Below are 18,332 nucleotides of genomic sequence, written 5' to 3' on the forward strand. Positions count from 1 at the left end.
TCCCGTTGAGAAGTTTCTTTTTTTGTGGTCTTATGCAAGACCATTAAGTCAGAGGCCAATGTTGAGTCACTTTGAGGACAAGATGACATGTGGCAGACTTCCAGGGGTACAAAATAGTTTGACAGGTAGAGTGAGTACTAGAAATTGTGAGTTATTGTTTTCGAGTTGCTTTGAGTTTAGCATTGTTGTACTGTGTAATGGTAGCCATTTAACCTGTTTCATGAAAATTTTGAAGAGCTTTCCCTCAAAAATTAGTTGTAGTTGTTCATGGTAAGTTTTTTTCTATTTCAAAATCAATCTGTCAAGCTGTTTATCGAAAAGTAACTACAGTGCCCAGCCTTGTTTGTACTTAGCTATGTAATTCAAGGGTTGCTGAGTTAGTTTCCTTGGCGATACGGGAGTTGTTTGTTCACGCAAGCCCACATGTCAAGACTCAGCTTGTGTTAAGTGCAGATTGCACTGAAGTTAATACACTTTTGCAAGCCCACATTTATCAGCATAAAATCCAGTGGTTGCACCACCCAAGCTCTCACAAGCCAGTATTCTCACAAGCCAGTTACAGTGTTGTCAAAAGAAGCCTGCAACCAGCACATTTAACTGCCTATTTTGATTGAAAACTCAGGTGCCGCCTATTCTGTAAGCTAATAGGTTAGTCATCAGCACGATGTTGGAGAAATAAGATGGATATAAAATTGTTCAGTTAATAATTTGTTTGAACCCATATTGGATAGCAGGGAATAAAAAAAAATTTGCTAAAAAAGTGTGTGACAGGAATCGAAACTGATTTAAAGAGCCGTAAAATGTTCTACTGCAGAACCTTGGCACATCGTTTCTGAAGCGAACAAAACACAGAATAAAGTATCTTAAGAAAAGTCAGGTAAGAGGTGAGTTTTCGTTCTGTACAATGGCACTGCAATAAATAGCTCTGTAGTGTTTTTTTTTTCAGCTAAGCGGTAATTAATGAGAGAAGTGGATTTGTTTCCAGGATTATTGACAGCCGTTGGCAGTGTAAAACTGGCTGATATCCTCCACAAAACTGCAGAATAACTTGAAAATCTAATCGAAATTAATACAATCCTTTGTATTCAAATGCACCAGAATATCAAACATTTTAATGCCGTGAAATTCTGTATCCATGATTGCCAAATTTATCCGCTACACAAAACATCGCTTCTGTTAATTAGTAAAATGTTGATTTCTTTTTGGGGGGATTTAATGAGATTTTATTCTCACTGGGTTCTTAAGTTTTTAAAAGGACAATTTGATAATAGCACATTTTATGAAAAAAGCCGAAAAAGTAAAAGATTGAAAAATTCTTTTTCATTGCCTCCTTAACCTTTTCTTAATACAACTCTTATTTTATTGCACAAACTACAAAGGATGAAGTATATAAAACACAAATACAAATACAATACAGTAGAGTTAAACAATACGCTGAGTAAGGGAGCAAGTGTGATTTACATTGTATTAAATAAAATGAAGTTACAAATAAAGTGAGATAAATCAAGAAAAAGAAAACAATAGTAAGGGAGGCAAAACTTAAATGAAATAGGTCCACTCATAATTGAAATCTTCTCGTTGTTTATTTTCTAGAGCAATTTGCTTGGGTGTGTCAATCCTCCCTAATCTTTTGTTGTGTCATTTATACATGTATGAACACTGAATTTGACAATGACTAATTAAGAGTTTAAAACCCATCTACAAGTGTACACAATGTTTGCTGAAAATATTTATATTGTATTTAAGAGTGAAATTTTCTAATTAGCAAACATAGCATGGCAGAAGTCGAAAAATCGATTTTTCTCTTTTTTCGTCCACAAAAGGCCCTTCAGTAGATATGAAACATGATACAGTTTTATGGAGCTCAAAGCGCTTTAAATTTGAGAAAATCAAAGAAAACGATTTTCGCCAAAATGGCCAGTGGCAAAGGTTTAAAATTAGTAATCTAAACTTAATTTGCGTTCTGGTGTAAAGAAGAGGCAAAACTTATTGATACTTTTTCTTGAAATACAAAGTATTCAGCTATCCAAAACAGGTTAGAACAACACATATCTTATTAGATGTTTTGATGTGCTAATTATTGCTCTATATTATTATGAGTTGCGCTGTATTTTGATGGGCAAGTCAATACACAAACAATGAGTAAAATTATACTTCAATACTACACATCAAGTCATCTACATGTAATAAGAGATTAATTACCCAACTGTTGTTGTCAATAATTATTATCAGCAAAAGAGGGAGAGTGCGACAGTTTGTGCACCCCTGAGAAGTAGGATTTTTTGATAATAACTTTTTATGTAAGAGGCTCAGTAATTCTAGGAAACCATCTTGACACTTCATGTACAAGTTAATTTGACATCCCTCTGTAAACAAAGTCCTCTTCTCTCAATAAAATCTTCCGCTTAAAATTTATAAGAATTCATCTATGTTCACTTGATATCAGCAATCAAAAATATCTATTATACCTAGGCCATTAATTTCTATACCTTTATCTTTCCAATGATTGCCTGCTCACTTTTAGGACATTACTCCCAAATACTGACAATTTATGAATGTGGGCGACCTTTTTTTTCAAAGATCCTGCTTGGGTGCCTAACATTGATTTAGAAATATTTTAATGAATCATTCTAGAACAGGGAAGAACAATACAGAGGTTGTAAGCACTGTGAATCTATTTCCACAAAAATGCACATTACCATGACAATGCAATTTGTTCCTCTACTCCATTAACAGCTCCCACCTTACAGTCTCCATCCCTGATTGACTCCAGTTGGCTGAAAAAGCTTTAAACATGGGTACGCATTGCAGACCTATTTTTCTCTTTAAGCAAAACAAAACAGTCGCTATAAAATCTGACATTTCCCAAAAGATGGTAGCAAAATCTTAAAACACAAGCGAGTTATTAAGAAAAAAGGTTTTTTTATTAACCTCATAGTGCATCAACTTTTGCACTAAATGTCTTCATCCAGTAACTCTTATTACAAGGGCCTCATTAGCATTTTTTGTTCACACGCTATTGTGCAGTTGTGTTCTTGTATTAAGGACGGTGCCTACTTTTGTTAGTGCGCACACATTCTGCACCTCACGTAAGGCATTGCTTAAGTGGCACGTGCATGCTGGGGTTGACATTGATGCAATCAACTATGCTGCCGAGTACACAACTAAAATAAAAGCAAAACTTTTCTACTGTGACCAAATCAAGTTTAATGAACTTGGACTTAAACCAAGAACACCAGAATAGCAGCATATCGCTAACCACTAACTGTTAACGTTTTCCAGCTGAAAAATTAGCTGTTATCTATTGAAAATTATACTGAAAACTAGCTGTAAACATGTATCTGCAGATGGTGTAATGTGCACGCAAAACGAATGTGGGATACGCAAATGTTTAACTTACTGGGGAGGTGACAGGAAAACATGTTACGGGCACTGTAAAAGTTTTGAAAAAAGATTAATGACTTTAATAAATGTGAGGTTACCCCTATATTTCATGTTATCAAATGGAAGTGGCAAGCCTATTTAACATGTAATTAGTTTCTGGTTGTGAGCAAAAGATATTTAGACTGTATTTTAGCTGAACCAGAGGAAGACTGTCAGAGAGGCAAAAAGTGTTGTTGCAACGATTTTGTTATTAAAACCAAGGCAAAAAATGTTTTTTCTGTTACCATTTACCATGTAGCTTTAGATCTTTATAAATGTGTTTGCAAGGCAAATTCCAAGAAAATCTGTAAAGAAGTATCCTGTCCCTCTTTTTTTTTTTAGAAAAATGCTGATGTGAATGGTTCTGTTATCTGGTTTAGGGAATTGTGTGGTTGATTTTCATATTTAAAGTATGAACAGTTGTTCAGTGTTTGTTAATAACGTGCCAAAGAAACAAAGTAACATTTGGATAAGAAGGCATTACAATTGAAGCGATCATGCTATTACATTTGACAAGGTGGACAATGTCATGTGTTTTAAACATTTATCATTTTTGTTTCTGGTTCACCAGGAATAGTTGGCAGTAAATGCAAGTGAAAAGTGAAATTTACTGTCTAGCATTGTAAATATTGAAAAATCAAGGCAATACTGTATTAATGAAAACATTAATTATTCTCTCTCTATCAAATGAGATAAACGGAAATGAGTTTTGAGTTTTGTTGCAGAATGGCATTTTCAGGTTCTGCTTGTAAGGATGTACAAGGACATGGTCACAAGGTTTTTGCTGGAAGTTTCTGATGTAAAGATTTCGTCAAATGCAAAGTCTGGGCGATATTTTCATTTCAAATTGTAACAAGGTGAAGAGGAAAGGACGGTTATTTTCCTTAGTCAAGAGGAATTAGAGAAAATTATGCAAAAAGAGCAGAACAGACTTCCAGCTCATGTAACCAACGTAGGTATGCCGATGGTGAAGAATATAGAATGAACAAGTTGTCTAGACTATCCACAACGAAGAATATCTAGTTCTGTTACAGCCTTCATTTTCACTGTGAAAACTGTCCCTTATGTTTATCCTGACCTGACTTTCATATTTACTTATTAATATTTTAATATTTACTTATTAACTTTTTAATATATACCTATTCATTTTTACATTCATAATTTCTTTTTTGTGTGTGTGTCCCCAATTAGCAGCAATGCTAAATACCCCAGACACGTTAATAAAGGTTTTTTGTTGTTGTTGTTGTTGTTGGCTATACAAACAATGAAAATGATCGGAAGAAAAACTAGCCTGCAAGAGCATCCAGATTTTTTTGGTTCTTTTTTTTGTGCATGAAACAACAGCAGAAGTCAAAGGCTCCCTGAGCCAGCTCATGGATGAATAGTTGACTTTTGCCTCTGTGGCAAAACGAGTCTTTGTGCAAAACTATTCGTATGAAAATGCATGTCACCTGTACGTTCATTCTCTTGAAAATCAAGTCATTTCCATGTAAAATGTTTTGCACGAGCATTCGTTCTAAAATAGAGGCAAACAGCCACTCCAAAGTGGAAGTAAAGTCTGCATATGAGCCAAGTGGCCCATCAGGTCGGCACTTATCCCTGTTTCTGTAGCATGAAGCAACTAGGAGTATTTCTACTATCCCTGGATGGGATGCTAGTACTTATTTATACACCTGAGTGGAAAGAGGCACTGTGAGAGTTAAGTGTCTTGCTCAAGAACACAATACAATGTTCCCAGCCAGGGCTGGAGGCCAGACTGCTCGAAATAGAAAAGAAAATGCAAAAATAAAATAACAGGTTGTTTACACAGACAGCTTATAAATTTTAAAACGGATAATTAATTTCGATTGAAATTGGAACATTGTTATCATATTAACTTGTACATGATGTAGTGTCAAAGAATAACAACAGTCTGTTTCAAAATAAAATCATTAAATGAGAGTTCACCATATTTACCAGTCAGTCCAAAATTGACAATATAATTATGCATACATGTATGAGTCAACAGTGCATTTTGGGTCAAGGTAAATTGGTTATGGTCCTTGTTCAGTTAAAATTGTGAAACCTCTATAATAATGATTACTATTATGCAAAAATTACAATACATGATTTTGAAATTTATTTTAGACAATCAACTTGAGAATGCCAGGACTGTCAAAAGTATTTTGCCCAATTTCACTTACGTTAGACACGGCTATTGGCAAAATCTTGTTTACTTTAAGCTAAGTCAAATATAAACAATTTGATTGTAGCTTGCGGGTAAACAGGAAATCTATAGAAAAAAATACATATTTCCTTCAATATTATAAGAATGATTTCAGACAGTTTTGTTTCAATCATGAACCTGAAGTGAAGGGAATGTTTTTATTTACAATTTATAAGGTTTTTTCTCTATAGAACTATGTCCATGGAGAGGAGGAAGGGGAGTAACAAAGCTTTGTACAAAGAGGCTCTGGCCCAAGGTCAAAGACCTATCCATTTAACAGTGTTCTTGATAGGAAAGGCTTTCCTTTCACATACATGTAGCTTCTAGCCTGAAACCCCTTTCACAAACCTAATGTGGCCCACTAGATCTTATTTCTGGGATAAATAATCAAAATTATTAATGTTTGAAATCCCTGTCCTGTTAAGTCTTATAATACCTCCAGCCGGAAAAAAGTGCACCTTTAGTCATCTGTAGGAAGAAGTCCCCCAGCTTGGTGCAATAAAATAATAAGGATACTACATACTGTATTGCATGCAAGTAAAATAACAATAATTTTCTTTCTTGGACACAAAATTCACGGTTTTTTATTCCTGTATATCTTGGTAATTGTTTGTGCTAGTCTCACTAGCAATGCAGCAATATTCAAAAGGATTGCAGATATGTCTCTACTAATAGATTTTTGAAACAATTACAGAACATACTAATGTTGACAAGTATCAAGCATTCTCTTCTCCATAATTCAAGTTTTGATGTCAATTTGTTTAAATCTCTCATTTCTAGGAGCAAAAAAAATTCTACCTAACCAGCCACCATGCGTCCGGCTTTTTTGACACAGTTGGACAGCATATCTTTCTCGCAAACAAATAGAACTACAAAGTCTCTTGGACTTAATTTGTTCATCCATCACTAAAATATTACATGTACAGTGTATATTTACTCAATCGTACATGAAGGTTGCCATGCATCTCATCCGTGAAGAAATTTTCACTCTGGTTGAACTAAATGGAATACCAAAAAAATGTAGTGTGAACGACAACAAAACTAAAAGATAAGGCAATTCAAAATTTTTGTCCCCTAAGTATTTAAAAACAAGCTTACAAATTTCAAGCTTGCAATACTAACACAGGCAGAATTTCAATGTGTGCGTACAAAATAAAACAATAAAGAAACAATGAAACCAAAACTTAACAAGAGTTTAAGCTTACCTTGGACTCCACAGCGAGAGAAAACGAGTGGAAACCATCAAATTCTCTTGTCCAGAAAAAAAGCTACGAGCTTAACTTCCCCCATATGCTAATCACAATCTCACTTTCTGGCTTTGTCCTACCGGGTGTTATGTATCAATTCTTTGACCTTGCTGACCGTGCTGTTGTGAATGATACATGACCACAGTCATAAATACCTCTACCAGCTTTCATCTAGGTGTGAGCAAAAGCCGATGGGCAAAAACAACATATTTACGAAAGAAGATCACATGAGACCAAAATGGCCAACGTCAATCTTCGAGGTGTTCGACAAACTCGTGCCCAGGCTCTCGATTTATCAGGCAAAAATTTACGCCTTTCTAGTCTCCCCTCGTCAAAGAACCTTCCTGAGGACGACTGAACACTCTTGCACAAAAGCAATACTTAGCAGGGGAGGTAGGAGAAAATTGTTTAATCCAGGTTTAATGAATAAATTAATTAGAATGGAGTGAGTGAGTGAGTGAGTGAGTGAGTGAGTGAGCGCCATCCGACTGCCTCCTAAGCTCATGGATGTTATTTCATCCATTAGCAAAAAGGAAGCACTCTAAGATTAAAATTGGACAGTACAGTCCATGCCACAGCACCAGACAGACTCTCAAGTTTAAGAAATAACCCACTTTTCTTTCTTTAGCTAGGACAAAGGATTTAGCATTGAAATTCATGTAATAGGACATACCAACCTGCGGGCTTTGTTAGCTGCACCAATAATTTGCCTTGCTACATTTCTCTATCATACACGTATCTGTAATTTATAGACATTTTTGCCATATTCACATTTGAATAACACCTTTGATCAATATTATACCTCAAACTACCCTAACATTTACAGTTTTCGCACACTGCAACATATACAGCTTTCAGAAGCCAGTCTACACTACAGTTAAACTTTGTTTAATAAGGTCACTTACATGAGACACAAGGCATCTGTCTTTCATCAGAGGAAAAATATCATGAGGTAGTTTGGGAAACCAGAGCAGCATCTTTGTGGCTCCTACAACAGATGTGATACAGCATAGTGGACCATACTTCCCCTTCACATGACAGCTTACTTTGAGAAGAGATGCTGTAAGATCCCTTAGAAAAGTTTCTTTACTGGGGTCTGCAAAAAGAAGACTAGTGAGACAATCTCAGATAACGCAGAGTACAATTTACGACTCTGACACAGTAGTCACACAGGTCTTTGCCCCTGCCATTCTCTCCCTTGGTAGTCAACTAGGCTTTTTCCCCTTTGCAGAATATGAGTGGACAAAAACTTGATAAGACGTAATCTTAGCAGTGTGTATGTTTCATGTTTGTATTTCTTTCAAGGCCCAAAAATAACTTACAATTACCATTTGTCAAGATGGTGTTAAATTTTACTGTGGTATTTTATGTTGAGTTTCATTCATTTTAAATCCAATAATATGGAGAAGTAGCAAATGTGACAATTTTACTTTTCACACCAACATTTGTAACTTGATACTTTTGTTTTCCTCGCCAATGTACGGAACAAGTTACCTTTGTTTCCTCAAAAATATAAGAAAGATGTGTATTTTTTTTACTCGTGGCTGGAGATAAATGGAATATAAAAGTTAAATATCTGCTGAAAACTAGAAGATGAACGATTTTGTTTTATTTGAAATCAGCGATAAATAAGAACTAATCTAATTATCAAATAGTCACATCGAGTCATGGAATAGTGCGTCCATATTCTGTTGCCAGTTAACAATAAAACCACATTAAACTAATACACAATGCTATCGAGTAACACAACTGAGGAACATTTCAACGAGAAGTATTGGAGGTAGGGATTGTTACTTGATCAAAATTATATCCCACATCGGTGAGTGAGTCACCTCATAGACTGATGAAAATAATTGGCAGTTTCAGTAAATGCCACGGAGTCTGCGGCAATGATATCAAAGTTTTTTGTCACAAATTTACTAGTTTTACGCATAACTAACGCAAGGAAGTTTCAGCTGAATATGAACTTTTGACTCTCTTTCATAGAGGAGGAAACAAACAAGCTGCTAAGGAGAAGCAATTGTTTCCATTTTTTGTTTGAACCTTGGCAAACACACAATAGTTATAACACAGCAGACAACATTTTTTTGAATCGAGCTAGTGAAGATTGGAGAAGATACACAGTCACAGTAGCGTTCTTTGCACTAACAAAAGAGAACTGAGGTTACCTGAAGTATAGCTGCCATAGAGTTTATTACCTAGAGATGAGTGATTGTAAAGCCGTAGAGCCATAGAGTTCATTATCTAGATGTGTGTGATTGTAGAGCTGTAAAGTTCATTACGTGGAAGCAATCATCAAGGAACGAGTTCAGGCGTGAAGTTGAATAAAAAGTTCTACAACAGACCAAAAAGCATCGGTAGCCATGGTAACATACCACCATTTTATATATACATGCAAGAGAAGAAGTAAAAAGTGATCGGTGATCAAAGCGTAAAGGTGTAGCACTCTATGAACACTCTTCTAAGGTAATATGAGGTCCATTAAACGGGCACCAATTGCTGCCCCAATGTCCAAACCTCTTCTCTTTTACATAAGGTTATAACAACAATATAGCTTCTAGCTTGAAATCCCTTTCATGTTTTTACAATAGACCCACTGCATCCTTTTCTGGATAAATTAGCAATTGATGATAGAAATACATACCCTTTTATAATTACCTCTAGCCTAAAAATAGTATACCTTAGTCCACTATAAGGAGAGCCCATTCCTTACAGCTTGATGCAATAGGAATAATAAGGGCCAACTTGATCATAATACATGACATAAGTCTGTATTGCTTGTAAACTTTGTACTTCATTTGTTCATGTTAGATGTGAAATGATTGATCACAGCTATGAAAATTAAGAAAACCCCATTGGCTGACTTTTCTCATTCTTGCTCTTTTGAAATAATTACAGTAATTTTAGTAGTACAGTCAACTCTTGTTATAGTGGAAAGCTCAGGGATGTTGTTTATTGTCCGTAATAGCAAGAGTCCATAATTGCTGGTTGTGAGATAAGAAGTGCCCTAAACATGCAATAAATAACATAAGCCCCAGTGAAGAAGCAAGGACTATTGTGCAGACAACAAAAAATTGACGTGAAAATGAACATTCCAGAAGTCTTTTGAAGTATATTTTGACACATGAATAACAGCAGAATGTAATTTTATTTAATCATGTTGTGTGAGAAGTACATGGTGTCTGCTCTATCAAGAGTCAATGCAATAAAATTGTCATTTTGGTACCACGAAAGTCTCCGTATTTCCTTAATAGCATGAGTTGTCATGTTATCCACAAAATGACATTTTAATCAGTTACATTCAACGACTGTTTTTCTTTCATAATTCTAGCATTGTTTATTTTATCGCATGATCATTACATATCCGTTCTTTGGCTAGGCATATAAAGCTCTATTCATTTTTATTTCCTTTTTTTCAGAAGGCATGCATCAGATTAGTTTTTCCTTAAGCATGTTTACTGTGTTGTAAGGAGTCCACCACACTGTTAGGAACTATCCTAGAACTTTTGGAGTTGTTTCAACTTTAGGAGATTTGGAGCTCTTACCCCTAGAGTTAAGATCAGACGTAAGCCACGATGTAGACCTTGTAGTTTGTTTTTCCTTCTTTTTCCTACATGGAGTATTATCGTAGTTTTTGCTTCTTCTGATGTAAAAATCGAAGGTTTCCTTTCAGTTTTCACTGCAAGTGCTCTAAATAGTTGGACTAGCCTGATTTTAACAAACGCGTTGAATCTTGCTGACTGCCTAGTACTTCTCTGTGGTTGACCTGGTGAACTCCAGTGCCTTACGCCACGTGTCTACGACACTGGAAACGTGACAGGAGTCATTTCCAATCATACCTCTATAGCTTTTATCTGGGATCTGGATTTTGTCCGTAATAGTAAGTGTCCTTAATGATGGGGTGTTCGCAAGGCAAGAGATGACTGTACTTGTGTATTAGTTACATGCAAACTGTAATTAAGCATACATACCAAACTGTGAAACAAGTAAGTGCAGCTTTACGACTTGTTCACAAATTGTTCTAGTTTGATAGCGTACTCCCTGTAATTAGATTTACAAGATATAAGTTAGGATTCCACTGCCTGTAATAAATCGACAATCAATATTTAGCACTGGGTTCACCTCAACTGGATGGTCCCAGTGGGTCCAGACATAGTTCAGAAGTTTGGTTGGAATAGGTGATGTGCCATACAATTTGTCCTTTATCCATGACTTTTCGCAGCTATAGCTGATAGCTATTTCCCTAAAACATGAAATAACAAATAACAACAATCATCAGCAAATAAACTTCAATCAATAGCTCCAGAAATAACCCATGAGCATTGCCGAATACAGTTTTTACCTCATAGGAACTAAGAACAAGGTATACTACAATAAAGTACTGGTTTTATTTCCAAATGACATTTGAGTCACTTACAAACTTCATTGCTTAGTAAACTAGTAAACTTTAAACACAATTTGTCTTGAATTGATTGCCATATAATTGACTATTTAGCCCAAGATGGTCTAACATTATCAATTCACATATGCAGAGCCCAACAAGGTGATAATTATTTGCATTGACTCTACTTGCTTCATTTTATGCCCTCAAGAATTTTGTAACATTATTTTCCATGAATTGGCTACAAAACACTTTTGTCCTAAATGACAAGTTGATGTTTGTGTTTAACTGTTTCACCAATTTGAAGTTGATAATTATTTGCCTGTTTTGAATGCTGGGCATTTCGCTTCTGCAACATGTATTTTAGGATTTCAGATTTCCTGCACCCCACCATGTTTATTTTTGCAAAGCTTCATGGGAAATTATGACATCATTGTGCAGTTGGACGTTTTTTAAAATACAGCATGGCGTGAATCTAGGGATACAGAAGTGTTTCTAATCATTTATAATTCATATTTAGAATGAATATCTACAGTTCCAACTAAAAATGGTCTTCTGAAGACTCCACACTCTCTGGCCACAGAATGACATAATAAATTACCATAAAGTAAACATGGCATCATCCTTGTGATTTAAACTGAAAATTAAACACTTCTCGTTCAAACCACTTACAGAGATATCCACTTAAAACCCAAGGATCCATTTAAGAGAACCATTAGGTATACTTTGGAATTTGAACTGCTTTTTCAGCCGAGTCCTTTAAACTAACCTGGCCTGACTTGTCCACAGAGTGAGGGTTTGGAAGGCTAGAAGAGATCTGCTGGGTTCCCTTAGGCTGAAAAGAGCACACACATAGTTCATTGAACCTTGAAAATGTTTTACTGAATGTGTACATTTCAACAAATTAACAGCAAGATATTAGTATCTAAAGAAAGTGTTGGGCTGCACTGGTGGGTAATTATTCATCAACTTTAAATTGATAAAGCACCTCATGTTACTACGTAGTCCATCTGTTTTTCATGGAATCAATCACATTTATTTGCATGGTCATGAAATGTCCACCAATAAGAGTGTGAGGATCAAATCAGAATCTAATTTTAGCATGGAAATGAGAATCATATTCTCTGGTAGCACAGGCATTCTAATTACTCTTCCCTTTGCAGCTCATTTCTGCTTCCTTGCAGACAAAAAAGAGCAAATCAAACAAAAGCCCTCTGAGAGGAAATGTGGTGAATAGCTGAAAAAATAAAGAATTGCAGGGTTGTGGCTTTATTGGAAAGTATTGTTTTTAAATGAGTGCTTGACACATTTTTTTTCTTAGTTGGACCTTTTATTTTGAAAAAGCTCACATAAATACATAATTGCAATTAAACTACTTACAATAAATTTACCTATAATATGTTAATTACTATAAACTACTTACTACTTTTTTTTCAACATTAACATTACGCTACGTACAACACTTACGAGTAACTAATGTACTACTAATAATAATAATATATAATTACAACTGATTTCTACAGGATATATTCTATTCAATTTACGTAATTGCTAAGATGAAAATTTTGAGGGTTTTTTTTGGATTGTGAGAAGTAGAGGACAAATTGAACTAAGCAAAGCCTTCTATTTTCAACGTAAAATTTAGTTTCTAGATGAAAACATCCCAATTACATGCATGTTGGCTGATTTTCTGGAAGCGAAAGTAGAATTTGGCACAGAGGAGGCAGAAATTTAGTTTTTTTTATTTTATTATCGTTATCAGTAGCTGTTCTGGAGAGTATTTCTTTTGCATTTAATGTGATGGAAGAGTTTTCCTTTTCATTAAACCAGCATAGCACTTTCCAGAGAAAGTCGACTGCAATATGACAACCTAAGAAGGAGTGAAGTAAAGAGTCATCATCCCCGCAGTAGCGACAACTCTTGTTGTCTTCAATTCCGTATAAATGTAATTCTTTCTTTGTGGTGACAATACGATGAGCAAGTTTGTAAAAAAATTCTTTTAATTTGTTTTGCTTACAGATTGACTTTTTCTGCTTTAAAACTGTGTTCCAAGAGAGAGTGAACTGTGGAAGGTTGCGTTGCCACTTGCTAGGGCCAGTCCTGCAAGGTTCCTTCCTGTTCAAAAAAAGGCAGTAGTAATCTTTACATATTAATTTAGATAGGTCGATCAACAGCGACGGTTACAGGTGAAGAGTGGAATTCCCTGGAGTAAAACTTGAACTGGTGCCAAAAGAGTCCCTTGCCTTTTCCAGAAGTTGTTTAGGGATAGCCGACAGAATTTGAAAATAGACAGAAATCTGCAAAATTCAAGTACATTCCACTGGAATCAAGAATGTCACAAATTCAGTAGACTCCTTGGTCTAACCAATCCTGATAAAACACAGTTTTACCACCTATTTGTATTTCTTTGTTGTTAAAAAGGATTAATTCCTGGTCTCCGTTCGTGTCATAGATACTCTTTAGTTCCAAAAAGAAACTCAGAATTTGCTTGTACAAGGATGGCATTTCAATCAACTTTAGGAAATTTTCATTAAAGTTACAGTGAAGCAAGAAGTATAAGCCCACATATTTCTTAAAGAAAAAACATGGGATGACTTTCCAATTTTCTGTCCCCAGGCTGTCACTTTTTAGGAACCTTTGAATCTATGCCAAATGTAAAGCCTTACACAAAGTTTCAATGTGTGATACACGCAGTCCACCTCTTTCATAATCTTGATATAGAACTACCCTTTTAATTTTGTCCTGCTTTTCCTTCCAAATAAATTTAAAAATTGAAGATTGAATTTTTGCAATGTAATCCTTATGAATGTCTAGCACGGCAGCAGAGTGAACAATCTGTGAAATCCCTAGAGACTTAACGATTAAACAGCGCCCGGAGATCGAAAGTTGGTGAGATCTCCAGGTACCCAGTTTTGCATTAAGGTTTTCAATTTTTTGGTTGACATTTTTTCTCTCATTTCCCGCCTTATTGTAAGAGATATGAATCGCCAAGACTTTAAGCAGTTCTTTCATTCATATGAAGTTGAGAGGTCTTTCCGTACGCTGTCTCCAAGGACCTAGCCAAAGAGCTTTGGTTTTGGATTCGTTGAGTGCTTGACACATGTTCTCTGCATCATAGTGCCCAACATTAGGGACTTTAAGACGTGAAGATGGGAAGCTCAAGACAGGAAAAACTTGCAAGTTCTGTCATCTCGCCAAAGACAAAATCCTTGAGATGTGTATTTCTCGTATAGGACGGTGACGTCAATACCTTGAACTTAAAGCTTTTCACAAAACTAATGACATTCCAAAGTCTACAGATCGTAAAAATCTGATTGTATTAAGCTGAAACGATGGTGAACAGACGACACTGAATTTATTTTTCTTTATACATATGAAGCAAACATCTCTCATCTGTCAGTATTATTTCCACAGGAAAACAGGAATAAAGGTTGTAACACGCTCACAACACACTTCCACTTTGAGATAAAACAATTTGACTTCACCATGCTGAAAGTAAGTTCAGGAACACACTTCAGTAGTAAACTCTTTAATTTGGTTGGACACACTAAGAATGAATGAATGAATGAATGAATGAATGAATGAATGATTAGATTCATGTTACAAAAGGGAACGTTTTTCTGTTCCCTTTTGTAACTTTGTTCCCTAATGTAACATCTAAAAGGTTACATAAGGGAATTTGTTCCCTTTCGTAACATGTTCAGTGTTACATTAGGGAACATGTTACAAAAGGGACCAGAAAAGTGTTCCTTTTTGGAACCTTTCTCAAGTTCCCTTTTGTAACCTAGCTGATGTGTTTTCTAACTTGTAAATCTGCTCTATTTAGTTGCAGTTTTCTTCTTTCTTTTATCTTTCTGTTTAGGAGGAATGTATTAAATGCTGAAACTTGTTATTTTGGCGAATGCAGATTTAAGCCGGCTTAAATCTTCCAATGCAAATTAGCTATTTATAGCTTTCGTATCATTTAACGCTTATTTTTACTGAATTTTACGCTGAAGGCCTCTATTTTCGTTAGCTTCATTTTTTTTTTTAAACTAGTTGGATATTACGTCCGTTTCCGCTGAGCATTGGAGCAATAACAGCCAAAATACTATTACCAAAATACCTCATAACATGGTAACATTTCAGGAAGAAATTACCACAATTTTAGCTCTAAAGCTGACCCTGCGAGAGAAAATTTAATCTGTATTGAGGTTATCCATAGTTTTACTGACTTAGGTCGATTTTTCACTCCAGTTCAAAGCAAACTTGAGCGCATGCGCATTTCGTCTTAAAAGGAATAGCTGCTGATAATGAATTTCAAGTAAAGCAATGACCGATGGTTTCGGTTGTTGTTGTTGTTCTTTTTTGCTATTTTGATGCCTTTAACTTAAGTCAACAAAATAACACCTAAAACTTTTTGTAGCTTTCGTGAAGTGTTCTGCAGTCTTGTATTTTTGTAGTTTAGATTTAAGCTTCTCCTTTTATTGGAGCACGAACGCGTAAGTTTTTATTTGTCAGAGAAGATTGCTGTTAGACCTTTGGTAAAGGACACGTGTTTCGTAAGGTTCGTAAGTTGACAAAATGATTTGACGTTCCATTTTCTGTTACTAAGTTCCCATAGTATTTTGCTTTGCATTTGAACCTTTATTAACAATTATTGAGACGGAGTTGTCCAGTGAGGTTTTTCATCTCCTGAAAGGTTGACTGTTGCTGTCAAGAACTTATACTGCGTTCGCATTTATTAAATGTCATGACTTGTTAAAACTCCTACGATCTGCATAAGTTTATTTATGTTTCATTCAATAATGGATATACAAATCAGCACTTGATAGGCTACCATAGTCTGCCGAAAGTTTCGCGATCAGCTGCATGTGCAGCGGTTTTGCCCGATCGTGACTAAAACACTACATGAATACATACGAATAACATAAGGATACATACGAGTACATGCACGTGACATACGAATACATATGAGTACATTCGAGTACCATACGAGTTCATACAACATACGATTACTTACGAGTAACATACGTATACATACGGACATATATATGGACTTTAAATGTACTTATGTTAAGAGAATAATCAAGATTTACAAATTTGAAAAAAAAGTTAGACCGTTTTACTCCTTACTTGAGGCAAGGGAGAGGGTTCAATTCAATGTGGCAAATGTGGCACACGCACATGTGTGCGGTACCCGCGCATGTGTGGCACTTGCACACGCTCGCGTGTGTCTGCAAAACATGACCCGCGCACATGTAAAAATGTAATGTAACAAGAAAAATAGTACATTTGGTGTTTATTACCCTCCTGCCATCGTATTTTGCTCCTGCGTATTCGTATGTAACCTGTATGTTACCGTAAGCGTCTGTATGTATCCGTATGTTACTCGTATGTACTCGTATGTTACTCGTATGTATTCGTATGTACTCGTAAGTAATCGTATGTACTGGTATGTATCCCTATGTTACTCATATGTATTCATATGTCACTCATATGTACTGGTATGTACTAGTCAGTGTATATACATTTCATGTTTATTACCCTCCTGCCATCGTATGTTGCTCCTATGTATTCGTATGTAACCTGTATGTTACCGTGTGCGTCTGTATGTATCCGTATGTTACTAGTATGTATCCATATGTTACTCGTATGTACTCGTACGTCACTCGTATGTACTCCTAAGTTCTCGCACGTACTGGTATGTATTTGTATGTCACTCGTATGTACTAGTAAGTAGTCGTATGTACTGGTATGTATCCCTATGTTACTCGTATGTACTCGTATGTCATTCGTATGAATTGAGAGTTGGATATCGACTAGCACAATTTAGGGAGTGATCATGTGCGCAATTCCAAAACCGACTGAATGCGGGGCACAAGGCTGATTTCGAAATTTTCTTGCCTGATTACTCCCTGAGTGGTCCTCCTTTCGATACAGTTACAATTACTACCTGACGCCTAAACGACGTGAGTTCCTAGTTACAGGTATACAACTGGAAGTTGTTTTCCAATTAGAAATCGAGATAACAAAAGATCTTTAAGGGATACTACCTTATTAGGTTTAAGGGAACTATGTCTTCAGCTATGGGACAGTCTTCGTTCAAGTATGCTGCTGCGAGGGACTGGAATGATCTTCCCAAAGAGTTAAGGGAACTCAGCTCTGTTTTTAGTTTTAAAAATAAGGCTTTTTTTTTAGTATTTCTTAGACGTAGATCTCAAGGAATATAATTGTACTGCTCGTAAGTGGGTACATACTTTTCTGATTTTTAATATTCTTCTGATATAATTGTGTGGATATATTTTTAGATGACTATATTTTATATTGCTGATCACCGGTTTATACCAGCTACTCCCTTAGGTTCAGCTGATGGGTTATTTATCAGGATAAATAAAGATAGATTTTATTATTATTTTTATTATTACAACAAAAAACATTCAGAAGACGAACTACATTTTTAAGACGCATTGCATACGATACACGTGCCATGTACTTGATGTGTGGGTCAAATCAAATCATGTCAAACACTGTAGTGAAGGATGCCCGCTGGACTTGAAAGAGAATGCGCTCTGTGTACGCCCTTTCTGGGGTAAGGGCTGCCGACAAACGGAGAAAGACCTAAGTGGGCATGGCCTTTAAGGAAAAATTCGTGTTTTAAGACAGAGCACTGTGTTCTTGTGTGCATGCTTGAGGTAAGCACTGCGATCATTTTAGTTAAGTGCGTGTTCATCTTGGATACTTAACATTTTCTGTGCACAAAGCAATTTAGACAATCCACATTAACAGATCTCCTCCATGAAAGGTGAGAAAGCAATCACTGATTGAGCTGTGCAATGCGAACCAGGACGACACACAGTACCGCAAATAGGCCTAAATTACAGCACTTAACGGGAAATGATAGCCGCGGATTTTCTGGCATGTGCCCAGAACAACAAGAGGAAGATGATGACGAAGTGCTATGTTATCAGTTAGCTATGTTGTATGACCAGTATAACTATCGCAACAGAAAATGTGCACAATTAAAAGGAGGAACAAACTGACGTAGAAACTCAAAACTAGAAATGAAAATGTCATAACCTTGACGTTGCTTGAT

General features: G+C 35.9%; 1 protein-coding gene across 7 annotated transcripts in view; it reads right to left on the reverse strand.

Moving 5' to 3' along the window:
• LOC145484906 (tRNA (32-2'-O)-methyltransferase regulator THADA-like) overlaps nucleotides 1-18,332 on the reverse strand; it is a 656,511-nt gene that overhangs the window by 485,904 nt on the left and 152,275 nt on the right. For all 7 annotated transcript variants that reach the window (XR_014049105.1, XM_081463530.1, XM_081463528.1 and 4 more), the window contains 4 exons: nucleotides 12,027-12,092; nucleotides 10,999-11,119; nucleotides 10,848-10,917; nucleotides 7,782-7,972 (listed from right to left, as the gene is read on the reverse strand). Coding sequence is in view for 6 of the 7 variants with exons in the window: in XM_081463530.1 (XP_081319656.1) it covers nucleotides 7,782-7,972; nucleotides 10,848-10,917; nucleotides 10,999-11,119; nucleotides 12,027-12,092 (448 nt within the window). In the remaining variant the exon portion in view is untranslated. The remainder of the gene's footprint in view (nucleotides 1-7,781; nucleotides 7,973-10,847; nucleotides 10,918-10,998; nucleotides 11,120-12,026; nucleotides 12,093-18,332) is intronic.

This window comes from Orbicella franksi, chromosome 4 (assembly GCF_964199315.1).
Source record: "Orbicella franksi chromosome 4, jaOrbFran1.1, whole genome shotgun sequence".
Taxonomy (NCBI): Eukaryota; Metazoa; Cnidaria; class Anthozoa; order Scleractinia; family Merulinidae; genus Orbicella; species Orbicella franksi.